Below are 25,748 nucleotides of genomic sequence, written 5' to 3'. Positions count from 1 at the left end.
TATCAGGGAATTAGAAATATCTTCTGACTACTTAAGATTTGTTGTCCATATGTATTTGTAAATTATAACATGGAACTTACTGAAAAAAAATAGTTAATCCAAATCCTTCTGAAAGCTAAAACCATCTCCTCTCTTTGGATATATCGCCAATTTCAAAAAACTTATATTTGTTGTCTGTACCAGAGGAAACACACTAACAGATACTTACGGAGAAAATCTTTCCAATTCTGGAGAAAACAACATGAGATGTGATTGACTTCACTAAATTAAAAAAAATAATAATCAAAACTTGGCACTTGATAAGTTTATTTTACTGAAGTGGAACTTCTTGTTTGGAAGCCACATGACCAAAAAAAACCAACCACCCTTTTTGTAATTGGTATAATCATGATTTGATGGAATTACAGTATGGCTTCGGTTAGAAGGAATTTCAGAGATTCTCCAGTTCCAATCACCTTTCATTAGATGAGGTTGCTTAAAGCCCCATCCAGTCTGGCCTTGAACATATCCAAGGATGAAGTATCCACAGCTTCTGTTACATCTGACATCTGTTACAGTAACTTCACCATACTCATAATTAATAATTTCTTAAACGTAATATAAATCCATTGCTTTTTAGTGTAAAACAACTACTTCTTGTCCAAAAACTTCTTGTCCAATCATATCAGGTCCCATAGACACAAGCACATTCATTTCAGTTATTTACCCTTGACCAATAGAGAAGCATATTTCCTCCATCAGCTGGAAATGCCCTAATACTCACACTGGGAGATACATGTGTGCATTTAGTCCAGCACTGCATTCTCTTTGTTCATCCTGCCATTACTGATTTTGCAATTGATTGGTATTGATCTCAAAATACTGCCTTCTTGATATAAATTCTAATCAAATACTTCCCACTACCTCGTAACTTAACACAAATCTGGCAAGGATGTCAGAAAGCAACAACAGTCTGTAATCTTAGAAGTTGGAAGAGGGGAACAACAGGGTTGAGAATTTATTTTCTTTTCAATTTCTTCATTTTAAGAAATGGAAACCGTTAGGTGTACTGGCTCACACAGATAGGTTAATAGCCTGACCACCAAATACCTGTGAGTATTCTCAGTATGTCAACTTTGAAAACTGAAAATTGAATAAGCAGCAATAATGAAGTTCCTTTTTACTCCCTTACTCTCTCATCTTGTCATCACTTAAGATGACTTTCATAAGTTAGTGGATTTCTACTACAATTGCTCAAAATGTAAAATGTAGTGTTTCTTCTCTGCCCACAACATTCCAGGCCAAGTCCCGCCAAATCATTTTATAAAATCATAGAATCACCAAGGTTGGAAAAGACCTTCAAGATCATCCAGTCCAACCGTTCACCTATTCCCAATAGCTCCCATTAAACCATGTCCCTCAACACAACATCCAGCCTTTCCTTGAACACCCCCAGGGTGGGTGACTCCACCACCTTCCTGGGCAGTCCATTCCAGTGCCTGACCACCCTTTCTGAAAAGTAATACTTCCTAATGTCCAGCCTGAATCTCCCCTGCCGTAGCTTGAAGCCATTCCCTCTGGTCCTATCACTAATGACACGAGATCGCAGAATATCGCAGAAAAGCAGTATTTTCACATAAAACCACGCAGAAATTATTTGACATAAAATGCTCCTTCTCCTTCAGCTTATTAAGATTACAGCCCTTCCATAAAGGCAAATCCAAGATTCATACATACAGTGTTTTATAACTTGATTCCTTGTTGTCTCCATTAGCCAGTATGAACACAAGCTGTTCACTGACTCTCGTAGTATTTTACAATTGCATCCTTTTCCATTCAGCCTATCTATTGACTGAAATGCCCTTAATAGCTGCTTTACCTGATATTCTCATATAACATACATTTCAGTTTATTTATTTATTTTCAATCACACTAAATTGGTTGAAAAATACGTAGGTGGAAAAATGAGAACAGAGGAATGCTCATTCTAATTTTGGAACAAAGAAATTTGCAACTTCAAAAAAAATATCTAAAAGTCTATCTTGGTTTAAAATGTGTATGTATACATAGAGACCAGCTAGATTATCTACTATGTTAAAATAAAATGCATTCGAAATTGAGGGAGATGTACAAAGAAATTCAAAATAGCAATATTTACGGAGTATATAGAAAAGGAAAATCTGAAGCCTGTTCGATAGCAGAGTTGGTCTCACTAGAATGTCATTTGACCCTCCAGAGAAAGCAGTAATTATAATTTTGTTCATCTTCATGCTTTAAAATACGTTTTCTTGCAATGAGACAATACAGCCACACCAGATGAGGCAATTAGGCATGTGCAATTCTGACCAATGTCCTCTGCAGTAAAGTACAGCTTATTTTCACCAATAAGTATATGATACGTATTTACAAGCATACTATGATTAAATCAGAAAACAAAACAAACAAACAAAAACACAGAACAGGTTGAGTGAAGAAAGATGCCTAAATCCACTGAGTCCTGAATGGCATTTCCAAAAACTAAGTAAAAGTAATAGCATTACTTTCAGCTCTGCGCAGAAACAAATGCCCTGGAAAAGAATGGTTTTCTTTTTTTCATGCCATTATATATGGCGTATTATAACAGAATCATGAAAGGACTACAAATTGCTGTGCCTGACTGAATATGTAAGCGTTTGTAGAGCAGTCTGGGTAAAAAACAGTGCAGGAAAATGAGTCAAGAATTGTGATGTAAGGGCCAGAAGAAATTTATTTCCAGCTCTCTATACAGAGCAAGAATGATCACATCAGCAGTATTCTGGCAGAATTTTCTCATGTGTGAATAGTTAGGTAGAAAAGGAGAAGGCAGCCAATTCTTCTTTCGATCTCATAAAACTTAGGCACCTGAAATAATTCATTTGGACTTTCTGATGGTTTGAAATATTTTGTGCCAGAAGCTCACAATGAGGAAGCAACTAACGTGAATCTTTTCTGCACTGATTAGATGCCAATAAGCAGCACAGAAGTGGGCAAATTTTAACACACTGTAGCAATTTTCTCTTGTACCCACTAGTCTCAAGCAAGGATCTCTCTGCAAAAAAAAGCCTAATGCACTGCTCATAGATGTGCTGCAATAGCACCCTTCTAAAAATCATTCTCATAACTATCAACGTTATAACTTCACAGTTTAAGGTGCTACTATGTTAGCCTGAACTTTAACATACAAATGACTTCACACACTAATCTGCAAATTAACATAGTATATAGGTGTATGAGAACTGAGATCTTATGCAAGTGAGAAACGCTACACACCATAGCATGAACTTCCTACCAACAGCAGAATAATACTAACTACATTTGATTTCTATTAGAAACAGCTTATTTTGCGATTCTGTGGATCAATTTTGAAATTCTGTACCTAGGAACTTCGTGATATAACTACCACTTTGCAGAAAAAAACCTTGATGAACTGCAGAAAATGGTAAATTATGCGGTAAGAGTGTATTCCGTCCCAATTTTGGCATATTTCCTTGAAAATTAGCATTGTGGTGTGACAATTCTCACGAGTAGGGTCCTTATTCCTTTGATTCCATCTTCCACAGGTCAAATTTGGAAATGCTTCCTTAAATGATGCCTTCCTACTTCACGTAATTCATTTCAGCCTTTAGTCCGGAGCCTTATTAATCTACTCTTTAATGCCTTTTAATCATTTCTCCCTGCACTGGAGCTAATGCAGCTATCTGATGCTTTATTGAGCAATAGTCTCCCCCATTTTTCCCACTGTATCTCCCTGTTCATTTTTTCAGTCAAGCTTTTTTAATATGTTTCTGATCCAGATGAAGAACTCTACAGCTGTATGCCTCAAATTGCTTTATGGGTTTTCTTGCCTTTCATCCTCTTGTTTGAGTCAACTTTTATTTTGAAGAGGCTGAACAATTTTTATAAACTAGTTACCATCAAAATACACTTCGTAAAATCTTGTTATTATCTACTTTGCTAATTTAAAATGCTTTGTCATTATTCCGTATTTAAGCTACTTACATTTTCACAGAGGAGGCTTTTATTTTTCGTGCCTGTTGCGTAACAGTCACACGGTTTGCAAACATCAATGGCTGAAAGATCTGCACCTGCTTGTCTGTAATGGAAATCCTTGCACAGCTCACAGTTTCTTCCTGCATGAAGGAAAGGTTATGCATTATGGCTTCCAATTCATTAAAATTAGCTGTATAATTCAAAATTAAAGACTCTATTCCTTTGAGAGAATTCTATAATTTTCAGGACGTCCATTTTAATGCACCTTTCATCTCTACCTGCCAATTTAGTGATCCAGAGCATATGAAACAATGAACCTGTTACAAACTATGTTTTACTCCATTAAACTTCCATCTGTCATATAATACCACACTTATATAAAAGCTGTGCCATGCAAATGCCTATACATTTTTTTAAAAAATATTGATAAACCTGAAACTATTTTTCTAAACCTGAAAGTTTTCTTTTTTCCCTTTACTAGACAAAGAAAAAAAAAGACAATATTTAAAAATAAGCATTCTAAAATATACTACATAGATGGACTACAAAATAAGCACAAAAAATAAACAAGAAGCTGACAGCAAATTACAGCAAAATTTGAATTACAACAAAAAGTTGACAATATATAATATGTCATCTGTTAAACTGGTTGATTAAATAGCCTTGATATTCTGGATTTAAATGCTCTAGAACATGTATGGAAAAGGCTTTGAAACAAAACATTCTAATAATTGGAATATCATTTGCATAGGTTTTCTACAAGATTCAGTCAAATTTCGGAAGTATTTTCCCACAATTTATATCACTGTAACTAGTGATTTACTTAAATAGAGATGTATACAATTTACTTTTAATTTATCCACCATTAGCAGCTGATACAAGGCTAACAAAAAGTGACCACAGAACAAAGAGTCAATTCTCAGTCTATTGACTTACCAGTTGTGTTGTGTTGACAGTTATCGCAGACTCCACCGCTGCCTCTGTAGTATTCCTGAGGAAAAGGATCCATTGCTAAGTCATAATGGCAGCTTACTGCATGGCTGTAACACTGACAAGGTTTGCAATTATAGGCATGAACTTGGTCACCTGGACGAAAAGGCTTGTCATTGTACATCGGCAAACAATGATCACACTGAAATAAAATAAAAAGATTACTTTATAGTTAGAAGAACTGTTGTATTATATATACTTTGCTCTATTTGTTTTTCCTCTGTTTACACATTAAAAATATGAAAGACAAGAAAAGAGAAACCACGTAGGAAAATAAAATTCATCTCCTTTCTCTTCTTAAATTACTTTAACAACAAATTAAAATCAAGGAAGAAAAACAGAAGAAAAAATAATCATCAATCAGATACTCAACATAGCCTAACATCCTGAAATTCAAATTAGATTAGCTCTGTAATAATACAAAATGCTGCCTTACTATGTTTGAGGTACAGATGATTAAATTCACCAGATGCATTTATTTGGATGCATTATAAAGTGTCTGCACCATTATAAAGTACAGTAAAAATTATCATTTGATCTTGTGAAACACTGGTCTTCATATTGTCGAATGTGTGGTGGATCACAGTGTACAGAGTACCTGACATGCCAGCACTTCTTAATGTGCATTTATCTCATGAGGCTTCCAAGAAAGTTTAACAAAAAAACAACAGCAAATAATCTCAACGTGTCCAGATAAAGGCAACAAATCTGTGAAAGATCTGGAGTACAGGTCTTATGGGGAGTGGATGAAGGAGCTGTCATCGTGGCTCAGGGGTGACCTCACTGCTCTTTACATCTCCCTGAAAGAAGATTGTGCTGAAGGGGGGCAACCTCTTCTCCAGGTAACAGTGATAGGACAAGTGGGAACAATGTCAAGTTGTGCCAGGCTGGATATTAGGAAAAACTTCTCATAAGGAGTAGTTAGTCATTGAAAGAGGCTGCCCAAGAAGACTGTGGAGTCACCAACCCCCAAAGGTGTTTAAGGAAAGGGTAGATGTAATACTGAGGGATATGGTTTAGTGGGTAATAGTGGTAGTAGGTGGACAGTTGGGCCAGATGATCTTAGAGATCTTTCCCAACCTTAATGATTCTATTAATCTAAGTCTAGAATGCCACTTTCTCTCTTTTGGAAGACTGCATTATTGAAAAAATCCATTGCGTGCATAACCTAACTATATATGTTTAAGCTGTCCTATAAGATTTCAGTATAGTATGGTAGTTAATCACATATTGTTTTCCTTCTTACACTCCACTTTATTTCTTTAACCAAATAAGAGTATAGAAGTATGTTAGGCATTATCTATTTCACTGTATCTTAATATTGTTCTGAAGACAGCTGTCTAAATTTCCTCTTAGCTTACCCACAGCACTCTCACTACAGCATTTGACTACTTGTAAAGACTGCCTGTTAGCCAGCACTTTGAACTATACACCTTTCTCTTGCAAACTCCCCAAAGAAGATCAAACTGCTTCTAAACTCAAAAATCCAGGTCTGATTAGGAAAAAAAGCTAGAATTCTTAAAATGACTCCAAGTGATTAAGAAAGACAGAACAGAAATGAAATCTTACAGTATTATGTCACAAGACTATGTGTACCTTAATTTCTAAAAATATTTTGCATCCTTTTAAGTGCAGTTCTTTAAAGAGCATTTAAAATATATCAGTGATTCTTGTCAGCCAAAGAGGTCCCAGATGCCAAATAGCACCTTTTATCAGATTACAACAGCTGTTTTGCAGTGGTCAAGTGACCAGCAAAGAACTTGACTGACAAAGAACATAAGTGGTATCGTTTAGAATGCCAGATTCCAAAAATGTGACACAACTGAGATCTCAGACACTGGTATAGACATTGTCAAGCAGCATAAGATGTATTTCTACTCAACTCCTCTTTCACCTATAGGTATTATGATGAAGTTGAATGAAGCCACACCAAAGCCTACAAAATCAAAACACATACAGACACAGTAATTCTAACAATCAGGATGCTCACCAAGTTAATTCACAGATCTTCCAGAGTTAAATTCAAAGTTATTTTGAAATCAAGCATCAATTCCTTGTAACTCTTTTCTGGACTCCAACTCTTTAGGACTTCAGTAAATAATAAATTAAAAAATTATAAAGAGAGAGAGAAGACATGCTTCACATCTGATGAGTTTCGCATGCATTCTGGTTTACTAAAGCTCTGACTTGCTCAGGATATTCAATCGCAAATTTCATTTTCAGAGTGATATAGCCACTCTTACTAGATATTCTAGGGTTAATTTATCTTTTAGGAAGCTGTTACATTGGACTTTTTAAATAGTAACAGGAAAAAGATGATGGCTAATCACTTCAGCATTCATAAAGAAAATGGTCAAAAACCCCCTATAAATTCAATAAACACACACAGCAGAATGATTTACAGCTACTCTCAGCAACACTAGAGCACCAGCCCAGTTGTTTCTCAGTTTTCTTTTATATTAAATGAAATACATATCCCCCACAGTAGACAAGCCCCTAGAAAATATGTTCAGACTGGAACAGCCCTTTCCAGCTTCTGAAACACAGAAGTGACAGCAATGACAGTCATAATGCTAGTTACTATCTGCCTATGACCTCGTATCTCTTATTAAGTAAAACTTAAAAACCTCAAATGAAAATATATATGGAGTAACAACTACTTCACAGCTCCTTCAACATATCAGCACAGGTGCAACAAATCACAAGGTATCTGAGACAGAAACAACTTCTTTCACTATCTCAGTGACACTCATACACAATTTGTTTTAGAAGCCTGGGTCTTTGAACTGTGAAATTACAACAGTTTTCCAAGGATGGATTCATGGACAAACCCATAACTTGCACTGACACGTCAAAAGTTATTCAAAGTTTTCAGGCATCTAAGACTAAGCCTTTCTGCTTTGTTTCTAAAACACTAGTCAATCATCAGCTTGTTTTATTTATTTTATTTTACTTTAATAAAACCAGTTGCCTATCATACCTATCTCTATAAACAAATTATGACATAGCTTACCAAAAAGGATATGTTTTACTTGCTTGCTTCTGCAAGTGGTCTCTGAGTGACTAGTTATTATACTTCATATTTAGAGCTGCTCAGGTAACATGAATCATTAAATCCAACACCTGATATGATTAAACATACTGACTTTTAACTAAGATTTAGATTGCTTCTTACACAACAACATATTGTAACAACTTAAAAGGGCTTCGTTATCTCATTTTTGATAAACCAACATGTCATACCTGGTTTTCAGACAGTAGATGTTTAATATCATTAATATTAAAAACGCTGAAGACCTGAAGCTTTTACTGCGCCCAGTCACACCCTCACCTCCATTCATATCCTCTCAAACATTCAGAGTTGTTTTATTTCTTTAAAATTCTATTTTCTATTATTGTCATTTCCATAACTACTTCCATACAATTTGCCATTACCTTTCTGTGTGAAGTTCTACATCAATTTAAAGAAGGGTCTCAGGTTGTAAAGAAAGGCTGACGTTTTTCAATTGTCTTGCTCTTTCCATGGGTTGTGTTTTCATGTAACAGCACAAAATTTTTGTTTGTATATTCCTGTCTATAAATTGTGTATAAATGTTACAGAGATGAAGACGCTGTGCTTCAGTTTCGATTCCTATGAGGCCAAGCTAATTCCCAAAATAGTCACAAGGCATTTACAAAACAAACTAAATGAAGCTGAATGCTTTGCCCTTAAGAAGATTCTCCTCAGACTGGTGACACCAGTTTGTGCAACAGAGCAGCTGACCTCTCAAGAGGAATGCCAGCTAAAACAATTGCTTGGTTTTTATTAATAATGTTAAAGTACATTATGTAACATTTAGTTTTCTTAGAAGATTTTGACATCTAACTTAACAAAAGTAAAAGCATGATACACAATCCAGAAAATACACATAAAGTTTCTGTCGCTAGATTAAATGCAAAATAGATGAGGAGCTCTTGAGACCTGAAAAACACATACAACGAGGGGTGGCTGTAGGTGTGTGGAAAGAGAATACCTACAAGAAAGGAAAGGAAGTACCTGGGGCTCTATTGCAATTCTGTGTAGCTGTTACAGCAGAAGAAAGATCATAACAGAAGTCCTTATCTAGTTGAAGAATTAAAAGAATTGCTTTAGCTCTGCTTTTTTTTTTTCTTTTTTTAAAAAATATATGTCTGTAGCTTGTAAGAACTAAGTTAGAAGAATGCAGTAACTTGCTCCGTCATCTCTATCAAATACCAGAGCCTACCAGGGTGATGCCCTGCTAGACCTGCTCTTCACTAACAGAGAAGGACTGCTGAGAGATGTGAAGGCTGGGGACTGCCTTGGTCAGAGTGACCAGGAAACTGTAGATTTCTCTATTCTTGGTGATTCCAGAAAGGTGATTAGCAAAACTGCTATCTTCAACTTCCAGAGAGTGAACTCTGATGCTTGCTGCTGGGGTCCCTTAGGAGTTGCACCTGAAGGGTAAAGGGAGCCAGGAAGCCTGGATGCTCTTCAAGATGGAAATCTTAAATGTACAAGACCAGGCTGATCCTGAGTGCTGTAAGGCAAGCCATAGGGGAAGCAACTGAGGAAGCTGGGATTATTTAATCTGGAAAATTTAATCTGGAAAAGAGGCAGCTCAGGGGGGAAATCTCATTCCACTCTACAACTTCCCAAATGGAAGCTGTGATCAGGAGGGGTTTGGCCTCTTCTTCCAGGAAACAAACAGGACTTGAAACAGCCATTAAATTGCACCAGAGGAGATTCAGATTAGACATAAGGAAAATGTTTTTTCTCTCAGGGAGTGGGCAGGCACTGGATTGGCCTGCCCAGGGAGGTGGTGGAGTTGCCATCCCTGGCAGTGTTCAAGAGGCATCTGGATGAGGAGCTACAAAATATGGTTTAGAAGCTTGTGGTAGTAATGGTGATGGAAGGATGGCTGGACTAGATGATCTTGTTGGTCCCTTCCAACCTTGTGATTCTACGATTCTATTATGATGTCAGTTTCTACTAAAGATAAAGTAGAATTAGCAATAAAATAGAATTTGTATTTGTGAATATATTACTACATTGAACTTTTTAGAGTTCAGATGAATTCCAAACAGCTTATAAGTTCTGATCTTTGTAAGGCAGACATGTCGAGGACAATCAAAATCCATTATAGTTTTTGACTATCAATGATAATTGGTAAAGCTGTTTCATAGATATACCTGTGTTTCTCAGACCATTTATTTTTATTTTTATTTTTAATTTTGAATCTCGAGTAAGCACTTGTGCTAAACTGAAGGAGTTTTCCAAATGCAAACTTTTCTTCATGTGGAGGGTTGGTGTGGGGAGGGAAGAGGCACAGCAAATATTTGAGAAGAAACAGCACTGTGAGTAGTGTCCTTTCATTTTCAAACTTTGCTAGAAGTGAGTCATCAGAACTGAGAAGATTATTTTTTAGGGCATCTTGGACCAGAAATTTAAGATCCTTTGACAAGCTCTTAACATATGGTAGAGTAATGTCCTTGTCACATTTACACTTAATACAGCTAAAATTGCCATCTTGAATTCATCTGGCATATACATCTGGATAGCTATTGCACAGCAAAGCAATACCAGGTAATAAAAACCTGCATAATTTATTAAAATCATCTTTTAGTTATTTACAGCACCGTGTTATGATATTTGACACACCATGGGAGATTTCTGTCTTTAAGCAAACAATGTGCTTTGAAAAAATAAATATGGGCATGAAATTTGGAACTACAAGGAGGAAAGGAGAGGATTAAAAAAAAAAAAAAATCATTTGCAGATTTTGAGAGGCCAAACTAGGAAAGAGGAGAAAATAAAACCTCATGGAGCTTGTCTCTCATCTCACAAGAAAAAATGTTCAGCTTCTTCATTTATTTTTTTCTGTAAAAGTCTCATACTGAAGATACTTATTCTGGTTCTCCCTGACCAAGATCTGTAAAGTTAGTTGAGAAATTAAAGTTTTGCAACTTGATAAGTTTCAGCTACACACTGTATTTCACAAAAACCCTTATTATTGAGAAATACTGTTATTAAGAGCAAAGCAAAGCAGGAGTAAGAATGTGTTGTCTAGACTGTATCAACTTGTTTTTGTTATTTAATGTCCTGAGAATTCTAGTTCCAACAGGAGATTTAACCTTACCAGCTGCTGACTGAAAAGGCAGCATTTAGGTATAAAGCACAGTATAAAGAAGTATTTTAAGGATAGCCAAATATTATATATGACTGCAAAATATATGGATGACAATCAACATTTCCAGGCTGTCTTTAAACAAATACACAAATTCAAAACTCAATTTGCAATGTTTTAAAACAAGACTGCCTGGATCCATGATTTGAGTCAAAATATTGAATAAGACTCCCAGTAAAACTCCCATCACTCAGCAACAACCAAAACTTCTGTATGCGTCAGCTGAAACCAGGACAAATGCATTAAAACCAAAATCATTATTTGGCTTTTTTTGTGCATGTGTTTTCCAAATTCAAAACCTCCTATAGCAACTTTTCCTAAGAAAATTTGGGAAACAGTAATTTACATAAGTATGTTCACATTTCTAGATCTAAAATACTATATTCAACAGTACATAGGTGAAGTAGAACACAAAGAAAAGACTAACATTATTTCCTTCTGTATAGCTTTCCTTGATGCACAGACACTTGTATGGTTCCATCGCTGTGTCACAATTATCAGCATGGCCATGGCAATTACACCTGAAAGAACAAATAGCAACAAAGAATAACTGAACACATGGAACACCTAGAACACCTCTGATATATATATGATATGATATATAACATGATCATGAAGATAACTTTGTTTTATGAAAAAGTCTGGCTCATTTATTATTTGTTCACAATAAACTCAAGAGAATGTTCTTAATTACAGTAACTTACAAAAATGACTTCATTGAACACATTTGTGAGTGTCAAAAACTGCTTTCCAAGAAAATTAAAGCCATCATGTATCACAGCTACTTTTACCTTACATAATAGGTAATGAAAACTGTATTTCAATATATAATATGCATTTATAAAAGGTTAATTTTTCCACCAATGTTAACCCTTTCAATATGGCTATACTTTATGGAATCTTAACCATAACTAGCACAATAATGTAGATCACTTGACCTCAGTTAAAATGTTCAATTTTTATTAAAATAAAACCTTTATAAAGTACTATTTCACAGAAAGTAACAGTCACTATCTGAATGGCAGATCTTCTGGAGGAATAGTATTGCTTTAGAAACCACTCTTGAAATAACTCATGAAATAATTTTACTATATCAAGAAGATTGTAGCTGTTTTAACAAAAGAATTATTAAAACAAATCAATAATGAAAACATTAGCTGTGTAGGAAAGTTTAAGGACTTTGAAAGGGTGCTTTCTTTCAAAAGAATTTCAAAAATACTTATTAACAGAAATCGGCACCAGGTATTTCATGGAAATATTTCATTGCCAAATTTGCATGTTATTTACAGGGCATAATTAGTCCTTTCACAAGACAGAACACATCATATACAATAAAGTTGTCAGTCACAGATAATGTAACACGCTCACAGCTGTCCACTTTTAATGGACAGTGGAAGCTAAAACAAAGAATGAACTGTGTATTACAACTGTTGAAATTGTCATGTCTATAATGAAACTTGGAAGAGCTACTGAAGTGAAGCACAAGCCATGGTTTCAGTCAACCTTCGCCTAGAGGCACAGGTAATTCCAAGGAAAGGATTGCTTTTGATAGATTTCTATAGTATTAATTTTAAAATAACACGTGAGCAGATGCTTTATAAAACAGCACACCAATCATATCAAACTTGATGTACTCTTTCAGACCAAGTTGCCTTCTTATTCATAAATGTAAAAGGAGAACAACCTCAAGAAATTTTAGGCAAGTAATTACATATTTTGCAAAGCTTTAGCAGTTGGAGGCAGTGATAGGGAGAGTTTCAGTAACACCTACCTTCCACTGACTGTAACTTCATTAATTCCATAGTATCTATGCCTAAAATTTACCCAAGACTCATTAGTATGATATTGGCCACGCATATGAATCCTCACTCGTGTAGCTTTCACAAATTCTTGGAGAGATGGAGTATTGTAAAAATCATTGTAACCAGGTCGGTGATTTGGTTCCGGAGTAAGAACACTAAAAGTTAAATTACCATGAGAATACGGAGTAAAGCTGTTTAAATAAAGGAAAAAAAGACAAATGAAAACCAAAATGACACATATATTACAGATTCCATCCCTCTATCTTTTTTCCCCTCAGAGAAGGTCTCCATATTATGGTACTTTTTTTTTTTCCCCTCTTTAAATGGATTCTGAGTAAAGTTCTTATGCCACAGAATTCCTAGTTATCAAAATTCAAGGAAGATAAAGAAAACATACTTTTAAATGTCTATTTTGCCCTGACTGCCACACTCTTCTCTGGACCCTAAGTTCCCTATTAAAATGAATCATCTAAAAGACAACTTCAAAATATGAATGAAGTATAACACTGATACAGTGGCATCTGCACTAAATTTTTTAAGAGTTTAATAGTGTCTCTAAGAAATATGAACTATGCTTGAATGACAGAATTTCTCCTGATGACTAATACAATTAACATGCCTACGTTATTTATCTGCTAAATACGTTAAGAAAAACTACAGATAGTTATGCTTTGAATTTCAGAGTCACTGGAATATATTATCTCATTACTATGAGTGAGCAGAGTTATAAATATAATACATTATACCTTCCAGTGAGGACAGTGGATGAGAGCTTAGTGGACTACAGTGAAGGTTCAGAATAAAACCATATGATTAAGCCCAAGAGGAAAGACATTCCGCAGAAGTCAAGCAAATGTTGAGGAAACAAGAACACAGATCTCATGCTTACATTTTGGTATGAATTATATCTCACATTGGTGTGTTTAGGCAGAGCTTAACAAGCAGAACTTGCATCCAAGAATGTCTGCTTCTTTGCATACCTACACATTAAAAATTGGCATCCACAGATATCACTTGGTACTGACATACAATATTCAAAACTAATTTTCTTCACCTCAGAATACCTCTGATCCTTTTAAGGGTAAGAATTGTAGTTAGGCTGGGTCTGCGGAGCCTTACTCTGTCTTTATGAATAGTTTCTGAATTTGTATCCCTATCCAGCTCAATGCTTAACAAAAAAAATCTCAGTGGAATATATTTGTGTGCCCCTTTCGGGGAAACACTTCCTCTCAATCCCTCCATGGAAAATTAAATGCTACGCTTTTCTTCCTTGACACAGATAGCTGTAATGGAAATGTTAAGGCTTGTACAAATAGTTGATGAACAACGGTCTTGGTATGGAAGTACCAGAAGGAACAGCAGAACTGTAAGGCCAGCATCACCTACACAAATTATCAAGATCTTAGAGTTTCTACATGCAGCTTCTCAGAAAAACAGTAAAGCAAGATAAATTAAAATATGAATGAGCCTACATTCAGAATAAGCAAACATACAAAAGCCTCTGATAATTGGATAAAGGACAATGACTGATTCCTGACTTACAGAGGTGGTACAAGATGGAGGAAATAAACAGCCTTAGCTTTCATTTCCTCAAGGAAACTAAAAAGTCCATTAGGCACTAGCTCATGATCACCCAACTATGAAGTTTTGAGCTACAGTAAGGATCTCAAAGCCAAGGTCACTTGTCCTCCAGGCCATCATAAGAAGTTCTGTCCACAAAGGTACAAACACTCATCTAAAACTTCCACCAACAGCTCGGTCACGTCTAGGCACTTAAAAGCATGTGGTGGGGTGGAAAACAGACATAGAACATTACTCCAACATGAGGCCTTCTTTCAGTACACAGAATCCTCACCAGAGTATTTACAGAGTACATTCCTTAACTTTTAAACAAAGATTTCTATATTTTCTACAGACTTCTAAACTCCTGGAGAACAAAGATGTAGTCACTTGAACAGCCTCAGGAAGGCACTAGAAGTGAAACAGAAAAAAAGGAAAAAAAAACAATGCCTACAGCACCTGGTACTGTATTTTCTGAGTGTTTTCCAGCCAAGTAATTAATTAGCCAAATACTGTCTGCCATCTGAAATTAGGCAAGAAACAGTGAATTTGAATACCTATAGTGGCAAAGATTTATCTGTGTATATAAGTGCACAGGTGTATAAAAATATATTTATATAAATATCATATAACTTACAATACATAACAAGTTAAAATGTTTGAAGTTACAAATGCTAACAGTCTAGTAAAAAGATTTGCATCTTGTTTCTGAAGTAATGACCTTTCTTGGCTCACTCATGAGATTTTAGTCTTGTTCTTGCTTAGAAAAATTGAAAAGCTTAAAGTTACAATTTTGAACCTATTTCTCACATGTTTTGCATGATTAGTAGTAAGGTCAAGTGACTGCATTTTGTTCTTAAGTTTTTGTCCTCTTTTCTAAGCTCCAGAATAAGTTGCAGCCTTAGAGATCACAGAATAATTGATCAGAAGGAATACATTCATACTCCCTGCACAGGTACAACCAATCCATTATAACTGTGTCTTTCTCCACTTTATCTCACTGTTCCCTAATTCTACTGACAATAACAGTCCCACACAACACACAATTTCAGAAGTCTAGCTCAAAAATAAGACAGTCAGTTGTGTCACATTCCTCAATGTCTGAAATCTGATAAAAATGACAGATGACCTTTTGGTGATCTTCAATCGAAAGGTCAGATTTTGGATCTTTTATATACCTAGCAGCCTATAATAAATGAGTATACCAAATTAAAAGATTCTATCTCAATAGGACATGGAAATGAATTGTGTCAGGATGCTACCTGTTCAGAGCATCTGTAACATGAAGATAATATCCACTCATACCTAGGAAGCTGGAGACAGTTGACAGAGTCTGGTTTTTCTAGAGATCCATTGTTATCCATTCCAAAAATACTGCAATTTTTAGCAAAATACTGCCAGTCTTCCCACTTAAGATCATCTCTTTTTTTTCTTTCAATTCTTATTGCTTCAGGGTGTGGGCTAAAGAACTGTAGTATAATATAGAATACCTACAAGAAGAGAGCAAAGGTATGAATTGATATTAATGACTGTATTATAGATTAATTAGAAATTCAACACTACTTTATTTCAATATGACAAAAGTCTATTTTAACAACTACAGAATACAAAACTAACATTTCAGTCCATACATCGTCTTGAATTTGAAAACAGTTTTTGTTAAGCAAGCTTTTTGCTCAGACATTAGAGAACAACCGAACTGCTGCATCAAAACTCAAACTCTTTTCTAGAAGGCCATTTGAAATTGAAATACAAAGCCATCCATAATTTATTACTCTGATATTAATTTTGACAAAAATAAATGGCATTTAAGGAATCTGTTGTCACTTTGGTATCCAGCCTGATACCTGTATTGTGCCAACAAGGATTTCCCTCAGCATGTAATGTTGAGATTTCTATGTGCCAAATCAGTTTTAAAGCTTCACAGACCTGAACTGACTTTTAAATAACAGACTACTACTTATTTACGTGGCCAAAGCCTGCCATCACATTCTTTACCTTTTCTGCATTTATAACAAAGAAAAAAAAAAACTTAGGCAACATAACAGATCTTTTATGGCATGCCAGTGTGCTACAGACTTAAAACTTCATTTGACTGCTGTCAGTTTTATATCTAAAAGCACAAAAATTTCATCTCCCATTTTAAGAGAAAATTGAAGTAGAAATTTACAAAAATCAAACTGAAATTTACAAAAAAAATAAAGTTAGAAGACAGCAACCATTTTTAAGTATTGATGACTTCAAACAGGATATTCACACTGTCCAGATTTCTGCTTAAAGAAACAGTTAAGGTACATAAAAAGAAAAACTCCATAGCAAGAATTATAGGGCACTGTTTCCTGCTGATAATAGAATTTTTCTTTCTGGCATCTTGAGGAACACATCTTTAAGCATAAAGTTTGAGTTTGCCAAAATTTGAAACAAAGTGAATATGAAATCTCTTCCTAGACTGGAGTAACAAATAGCAAATGTGATCCTCTTATTACCTGATACTGTCCATTTTGTAAATCTATTGTGATAGAAACACCATCATCCAGACCTGTACCATTAGCAAGCACAGAGGAAATCCAGGTAGTTCCAATGTCATCATCATTGATGTAATGCAGAGGATGGGCTTCTGCATCCAGTCTCAGCACTCTGTCATTAGTGGTATCATCTGCACCATTAGGGATGCAGTACCTCTGTATCAAAGGGTGTACCCGGGGATGACTTCCAGGGCAGCGGCACTCTGACTGGGTATGCAGATGAGGAAATTTTCCAGAGAATACTTCCAAAATGTCTCTGTCACAGCACATAAAGTAATTACAGACATGATAAAAAATGACAAGTGTCACTTTGTGCCTCTAGGCTCATAGATTAAATAAAATTCAACTTAGATTACTCTAGAAGCCCTAAAGCTTCTTTTCATCTCATATAAATGGGGCAATCAGCCAGGAATCAGGCCACCTAGGGTCCCTACTTAATCAATAGCAAGCAGCAGGCATCTTCAGAAGGTATCTATGAAAAAGTGCTTGAGTTGCTTTCATTGTTCAACCTTCATAATATGGAGCTCCACAAATAAACAGAGCCAAGGGAAAAAAACTCCTTCTCAGGACATCTTCTCAGGTAGAATTAATTCAGCCATAGGTGCAAGGGAAAAACCCTACCAATATTTAATTATGGTACAATGTCTGACTTCAGTCACTGATTTTGACTGTTCTTAAGCATCCCAGAGCACTGGCTTTTTATGAACATAACCACAGATGAGCTGAATGCTTGTCCTGAAACCCCTCAAAAAGGCAGCATGAGAAGTATCATGCTGCACCCTATGCAATGTAGATAAAAATATTTTCCCTTTTAGCCAAGTGTAACATATCCACTGATTTGGCTGCCCCATTCTGAGATCACCCTGTTAGATTCCTACAGCCTATGTCAAAACAGTTGAATCACTATAGTTCTCAGTGACATTACCAATCTGAATGGACAGGTGGAAACAGTAGGCAAAGTAATAGGTGAATGACATGGGCAGATTACATAAACCTTTATTCATTCATGTCTGGTGTAAAAGGATTTTGGGAACCCAGAAAGTATGAATTTTTTCAATTCAAAAATTTACTTATCCCATCTCCCTATTTCATTAGTAACAGCCCCTGCATATCCTATAGAACACAGTTACAGGACCTTTCCAATTGCCACGGACCTAAAATAATTCATATGCAACAAAGACTTTTATTCACAGTTTATCAACGTGAACATTCTAACCTGATTTATTTGTGGGAATAAAACTGCATTGACAAAGTTACAAATCATTAGTTTTTAGACTTTGTAAAATACCTTATCTTTCAATTTTTAAGCTATATTCTTTTCAGTGACTTCAGCTGTAGTTCAGAGCATTGTAGTTCAAGCATTGTTCCAAAAGAATATACAACCAACATGATATTCACAGTTTGGAATTCAGATTTGTATTAATACTTTAAATTCACAGGAGATCGGTTCATTGTCATGTCCTGCAGACATCAGTGCTCCTAGGAAACTACATCTTATCGAAAGATTATCACAGAATCACAGAATTGTAGGGGTTGGAAGGGACCTCTAGAGATCGAGACCAACCCCCCTGCCAAAGCAGATTCCCTAAACCAGGTCGCACAAGTAGGCATCCAGGCGAGACTCGACTATCTCCAGAGAAGGAGACTCCACCACCTCCCTGGGCAGCCTGTTCCAGTGCTCCATCAACCTCACCATAAAGAGGTTCTTGCACACATTCGTGCAGAACTTCCTATGCTGCATCTTATGTCCATTTCCCCTTAATTTCCTTAATTATTATTAAGTAGCCTTAAGGTCTGCAGTCACAAGTGTTGCTGTGCTTAGCCTACCCAATAGCACCACACAGACAAATAAGAGCTGACTTTTTCTGGCCAGTTTGAATTGACTAGATTAATCCAGCAAGAGCTGGATAGCAAAGGTAACATCTCTTTGTAACACACTAGGAAGGGAGGCTGGAGGGCAACAGAAATTGCAGTGGCAACTGTAATTTGGCCTAGGGGATGGAGGATGTCAAATCAATTGGCTCAAGGCTACACGGGCTGAGGTAGAAAAGTCATTGGTGGCTTATGAGGACTATCTCATATAGAAAAAAATGAAGAATTAAGACAATACCCTCTTGGGGGTAGAGACTTGAGGGTGAGTGTCGAGAACACAGTACATGGATGTCTGATGCCAAGGGGAAGCTGAAGCTAGACAAAAGGAATCACTAAGCACAGGAGCCAAGCTGGCAGTGACAAAAATCAGCATGTTGACCAGCTAAAATATCTGTCCCTCTTCTTTGGATCAGTGGTTCACTGTTTTTGGACTGGTCTAAACAAGATTGGTCCTCTCCTTTCCCCTGTGACCAAGGCATTTCCCCATGCGTATTTGTGAGAAGGTGGGAGTAAAGACTGTGCTTGACAAACAACTGTGGATGCACACTGAAATCCACGACAGGAAGGTTAGCTTATCAGTAAGCCTTGCTTTAAGGGCTAAACATGTAGAGACAACTGTTCACAATGCTGCATACCTGGGAACAATAGCAAACTTTACTCTCTGGAAGGAAGGAGGCCATAGAAGCAGCACCCCATCTGCAGAAATTTACGGAAGAGATTGCCTACAGCTTACAGAAAGCTCTGGGGAGGCTTGGCAAGTCTCATTTAACATGCCTAAGCTTACCAGCACATACTATGTCAGAATTATGACAAGTTGATAACACCTACATAGCTTATAAGCATTGGAAACTAGAAACTGGATCTACTTTCTGCTAAAATACCTGCTAAGTCAGGTTATAACAGGAACAACACCAGCAAGGAAAGCATGCCCTTATTTAGAGTTTCCCTACATATACTTAAACAACAATTAAAAAGCAAAATATACTATATTGTTTAATTTATTTTAACTCAAGACTTTGAAGATCAAAAATCTTGTTTGAGTTGACACCCATTAAACTGCATCATAAGCAATCACTTAGACATCGACAAAGCACAATACTGTGAGAAATAAGTTATCTATTCTTTCTCATCACCACACTCCTAATTATTTTTAACAAAAAAATGTTCTTTACCTGTTTGTAAGTGCCACTGGATAAAATCGAAAGTCTTGCATCCTTCCAATAAACTGCTCTAAACCTAAGAAAATGTAGCATAAATAAATAATCAAATCCTGTTGAGCATAAGGCAGCTTTTCACTGCTTGAGAGCGCCCTTAATCCAGCACACAGATCTCTTGCACAATTACCCCCCTGAATGAAACCATCTTGGATTTGGACAAAACTGTAAAGGGCAGTAACTTTTTTTTTTTAATAAAAGAAGAATGATTTATAATAACTTTATAAGAACATTTTGTACCTATCTCTTTTCTGATTAGAGAGGTGGCACAAGGATCGGCTCATTAGACAGAAGTAATGAGCCAGTCCATGTGCCACCTCTAATTAGAGAAGAAATACAGTAGGTACAACTGTACCTATCAATTTATACAATAAAGATAAAAAAGTTTAAAATAATCCTTTAATACATTTAATAGCTATTTTGTATTCTATTTTTGTAGAATCAAAATCACAAACAGAAGCATTAAGAAACAGGACACAGAATGGCTTTCTTACCCAAAAGCACAAAAAAGCCAAGTGACAATTATGAATTCATATATATATATTTAGGAGTTAGCTTCAAATTCTGCATATTCCTGAAAAGCAATAGTCAGTGCTTTTACATTTGCAGAGCCAAGAATTTGAGGAGACCAAGAAAACATCCTGAAGCTGTTCTACAAAGTCATGCTGCAGCACACATGAAATTCCAGATGTTGATGAATAACAGTATCAGGCACCTCCAGAGGCTGAACTCTAGAGAACTCTTCTCATTCTGCTAGTAGTTTACACAAGTACTGATAGAACTGAGGAACACAAAGAGTCAAAAATCTTTATCTCTGCTCCTGTCTCTAAACAGGCGTGCAATTAGAATAACCCTATTCTGGAATAGTTTCATCTATTTTCTCAAAAAACACAATAGTAAACTAATAGGAAACATTACTCCAGGGATCTGTATGTTGGACAAAGCAGAAAAGCCTTTATGTACATGTAGTAATATCTTACTTGGAATATTCTACAGCATTCTACAAAAATAGAAATATTTACCTGTGAAGCTTTGTCCAATTTTCAGTGTCCCATCAGCATTAGTATCTGCAACTGTTCCCATAAGAATCCTTGAATCAAAAGGTGTGCTGTCATCTTCCCAGCCATTCAAGAAGAAACTAATTCTGCTGTAATGCACCTATGGAATCAATGAAAATTGGAAAGCGTGTGCTTCATTACAGAATCCTTTTGATTTCACTGCATGTTGCAGGTATCACTGATTAATCATAAACATTACTTTGACCTACTTGGCATCATGCCTTTATTTTTGGCACTTACTGACAGAAGCTACCTCTCTTCTCTTCATTCATTAGCAATCCAGTTAATAAGATCATTATTCAGATGCACAGACTATAAAAATCCTACAGTACTTAAATTAAAGAAGTATCTACAGTACACTGATCTGGTAGGGAGGGGGGATAGAGAAAAAAAGAGAAGGGTCTGTTTCACAAGGTACAAGACTGGTTACAGTTCCTTCACCACTTTAGGCCATAGGCACATGCTATAGCTGTCAGAGCTCTTCTCATACACATCAGCTCATCCAGGCCTCAAGGGACCATCTACCACACTCAGGATAACCAAACACAGCACATCTCAGCCAGGCCTTGAACACCCCTCCAAAATGTCTCCCTGGCCCCAGCATGTTTCTTATTACAAGGGCTGAAGGGAATGGTATAGAAACTGGCTACATCTGCTTTACACCCAGTGGGCAATTCTGTTACATCAATGGAACCCTTGGCTAAGAACGAGTGCTCAGTTGGCACTCCAGGGTACTGTTTTCTGCAAGCACTCCCTGCCCTGCCAGTTCATTTTAAATTTGAGCAAACGTTCATAGAAATAGTTTATGGCATTCTCCCAGCTCCACAAAGTCAAATGATGCTGAGCTTTTACAAAATACTTTTTTTTTTTTTTGCGTTAAAAATCCATGTTTAAGTTACATAAAATTGGGAAAAGTTTACTAATGTGGAAGTGCCTTTCAGTCTGGCATTTTACAGAATAATTTAAACGCAAAAATATAGGGATAAGATGAAAATAAGTCACAATGAGTACAGTTATCTATCTGTTAATGATGTGAAATACTGAAGCTAACTTCAACTTATTCAAAACTTTTGAACTTTATTGAATAACTCTTAAATTTAGTCTCATTTCAGGAAGCAATTTTTTGCAAAAATGAAATTGCATGATTTTAACCATATTTAGCTTGCATGAAGCTTATTTCACACAGCTGCTTGGTAGCCTTTGAATTGCGAAGCACTGTTTTGTTGTTGCCGACATAGAATTTCAGTTCCATTTTGCTGACATGCATGCCTAGTCAATCATGTCCACAGCAGCCAAATAAACCTGGAATGCTTCAGCCTGCCATGATACCCACTTTAAACAAATAAAAATAAACCTGGAATAATTGCTTCCAGAAAACTAGTAGATGTACGAGAACAAACAGTGTATTAAAAAAAAAAAAAAAACAGAATAACTTGTGGCAAAAAGAGAAGTTGAAAACTGAGTACCAGTTTTAAAACCATAATAAAAGCACTCAAAATGGCTATTCCAACAATAAAGCATTTCAAATTTCAGACCAAGATAAACAGACAATTATCTATAAATCAGATCATCATCATCAGTGCCTCAGGCAACATGAGCGTATAAGTATTTTAAGAAAGAAAATATGAAATGAGATAGGGTTTCCTGCTTGTTTTGTTTTCCTTTAGGTTTCACATCAAATTGTACAGATTATTTTTTTTCCTCTTAAACCTCACTTTCAAACATATACATGCATGCTGAGCTTTATTGCTGTTTCCACATTCTGTCCATATTTTCCAAATCTAGACAGGAAAATTTATTGTCCTTCCACTGATGGAAATTTGAAGGCTATTACCATAATTACTAAGCGATGAGATTTGTTCTAGAAGTTACTGCGTGTGAGTTTAACCACTCAAAATACATCTCTCTCCATTTAAATTATTCTTTATGTTGACACATCAATGACCTGAATGCAACATTTTTTTAAATTTAATTTTAATTCCAAACCCTCTAAACATCTGATGTCCTATTCGCAAGATCCTACATATATGCGTATATGGTGGTTGCATTGCATTTTTTTTTCTGCATCACATTTTTTACAGCCTGTTACTGTCATTTGGTGTTTGACTGTTATCATCATAAAAGATACAGGCTTTTCTACTTTGTTATTTGCAGCATTATCTCATGTTTTACAACATCTTTGCACAACATGCCCGCACATGAAATATAACTAGTGAAAAGTTCTCAGTGGTATTAATGCATAAAAAAGAATGTGGGTCCATCTCTACTGTCTTTACCCAGCCAAAAGCTGATGAACAGCCAATTTTCCTTTATCACATTAGCACAGCCATGAGGGAAACACATTTGTTCTAGTCAGCTACACTAAAGATACTATTACCAATCTAACATATACATGTTTTATATCAGCAGTATTCTCAGAGTATGAGGGAGCCAACAATATATTAACACTAGCATGACAGTTTATTTAAGAAAAGAAAATTGTCTCTGTAGAGGGACAGAAGTTAGAAATGTATGGCTAAAGCTCAGTGTCACTGGTCTAATAAAGGTAATAATTCTTAAGCTTTCTTTATAGCAGGTAACACTCCTGTGGCAGCTCTGTCATATCATTCAAATAAAAATGTTGTCTTTTACAAGTTTAAGAGTATCTTTATTTTTAGCCAGATATGAAGCATGTCTGATTTCCTGTTTTCACTGTAAAACATTCGTAAATGGAATTCAGAAATGGGCTCACTCACTCCCAACAGTTCACCACAAGATTACCACCTCAGCTACAGCCTCTGCAGGACCCCATTCTGCATCCCCCTGTAGTAAGCAGAGTGCTTGCCTTCACACAGCCCCTATTAAAATTAGCGGGACTATTTATGGCTTAAGAGTGACAGAATTGGGCCCTAAACGATCAGGTATTTTTACTTGTTGAAAATAGGTGATTAACGACAATTTTAAATCTCCCTCTCCCCTCCCCCATCAACAATCTCTTTATATTAAATAGGATTTAGAATAGTTGGGTTTAATATAGCACATCCCCAAGGTAGCCCTAAGCACTTTACAATGCTGAATTGGATATCAGTAGTGCAGTGACTGTGTAAGGCAAAGGCAGCAGTCATTATGCATTTGGCAGTAGCTCAGTGTAATGATCCCCCTGCTGGTTATTAAAGGGGGTATGAATATCTGACATGGGAGGAAAATGTAGGAGGGAAGCCATGTGTGGGATAAAGAAAAAAATCCCAGTGGCTCTCCACTGTGGGAGGAGAGGAATATCTCAAAGTTTGGTGTCAGTTTAGCCTAAGCAAAATAAGAATGAAGGTTGGCACCAAGTCTGCTGTTTGATGTGGTTATTTAATGTCTTCTGACCATCAGCATTGAATTGCATACAATATCACGGAAATAAAAGACTAATTTTACTAGTATCTAACTAAGACAATGGGATTATTCCCCTATTGTCTTCATAAATAAAGTTCTATAGGAATTTGCCCTAAGAGAATGAGATGAGACGGGTAGGAAAGCACTGCCTCTTGTTTGCTGCAGAGCACAATACCAGAAGTCTGGAACTCCAAATCTCTAATCCCAGCTCTGAAACCATCTCTCCCTCTTGGCTTCTCCATCTGTCAAACACTTCACAAACCACCTCATGGGAAGGTGGCAAGGATTAGTTACTAAGAAAAACTCAGTCTGCAACTACATTAGCTTCTGCATGTGCAGAGCTTAATACCAATTTCAAGCAATGGAAAATCCATATGATGATGCACTGAGATGGTAAAACATACACAATCTTTCCTCTAGTAGCACGGTTGTCATGATCCAGAAGAACTTACAAGATGAGAGGTGCTGGGCCAAAGCCAAAAGCAAGTTCATTTAATACATCTGAAATGAAGCTCTTTGAAGGTCCCTGTTCACAAGTCAATTGCCCTTTGAGCCAATTCAAACTACTTATTTCCAAATTATGTCTAATCCAACCACTGCCTACCTAGGGAGAATTACCCTGATGGGTTACCACAGTGCAAAATGAAAAAAAAAAAAATCAGTGAAGGACAATCTTCTGTTTATGAAACTAGATATGGAAAGCAAAGGCATTACAATCATTTTCTCATCTGAAAATGTACTCATGGAAGCAAAATAATGAAAATTAGCTTAAGTGTTGCCACTTTAGATCTGGCTGAGCAATAATGGAAGAAAAAAACCAAGAGTATTTTCATGTATTAACTAATTACAGAAACTTCCACTATATTGCAGCAACCTCATGGCAAAAAGAAAAAAAAAAAACACTACAATCAAATCCAGAGCAGTCGTACAAGCAAAGACCACGTGACTAACAACAGCAAAAAGTGGAAGAGGAGCATATGGGAGAAAAGTAAGGACGAATGACATCGCTTCCAAATACTCTTTGGCTCTCAAAGCACTGGCAGGTCTAAGATTTTCTCAGCCTAACATGGTTTCTATACACTTAGTAACTTCTCATGGATTTCTTTTCATCAATTTAAGCTGCTGTTCCTTGAATGCAGAAGCTGGTAGTTACCAAAGGCACAGACTGTAGAGATTGATTGAAAAATTATGGTGG

The 25,748-nt window shown here is 36.2% G+C and overlaps 1 protein-coding gene across 1 annotated transcript in view; it reads right to left on the bottom strand.

Moving 5' to 3' along the window:
• The window catches only part of USH2A (usherin), a gene marked incomplete at both ends in the record, with an annotated part of 372,871 nt that overhangs the window by 322,183 nt on the left and 24,940 nt on the right, over positions 1-25,748 (bottom strand). The window contains 8 exons of the mRNA XM_079550589.1: positions 3,997-4,127; positions 4,924-5,119; positions 11,590-11,683; positions 12,934-13,155; positions 15,830-16,014; positions 17,011-17,305; positions 20,094-20,157; positions 21,158-21,293. Of these exons, the coding sequence (XP_079406715.1) occupies positions 3,997-4,127; positions 4,924-5,119; positions 11,590-11,683; positions 12,934-13,155; positions 15,830-16,014; positions 17,011-17,305; positions 20,094-20,157; positions 21,158-21,293 (1,323 nt within the window). The remainder of the gene's footprint in view (positions 1-3,996; positions 4,128-4,923; positions 5,120-11,589; positions 11,684-12,933; positions 13,156-15,829; positions 16,015-17,010; positions 17,306-20,093; positions 20,158-21,157; positions 21,294-25,748) is intronic.

The sequence above is a fragment of the Tetrao urogallus genome (assembly GCF_951394365.1).
Source record: "Tetrao urogallus genome assembly, chromosome: 2".
Taxonomy (NCBI): Eukaryota; Metazoa; Chordata; class Aves; order Galliformes; family Phasianidae; genus Tetrao; species Tetrao urogallus.
Note: the sequence above shows the minus strand (reverse complement) of the source record. Positions and strands in the feature narration are given on the sequence as shown.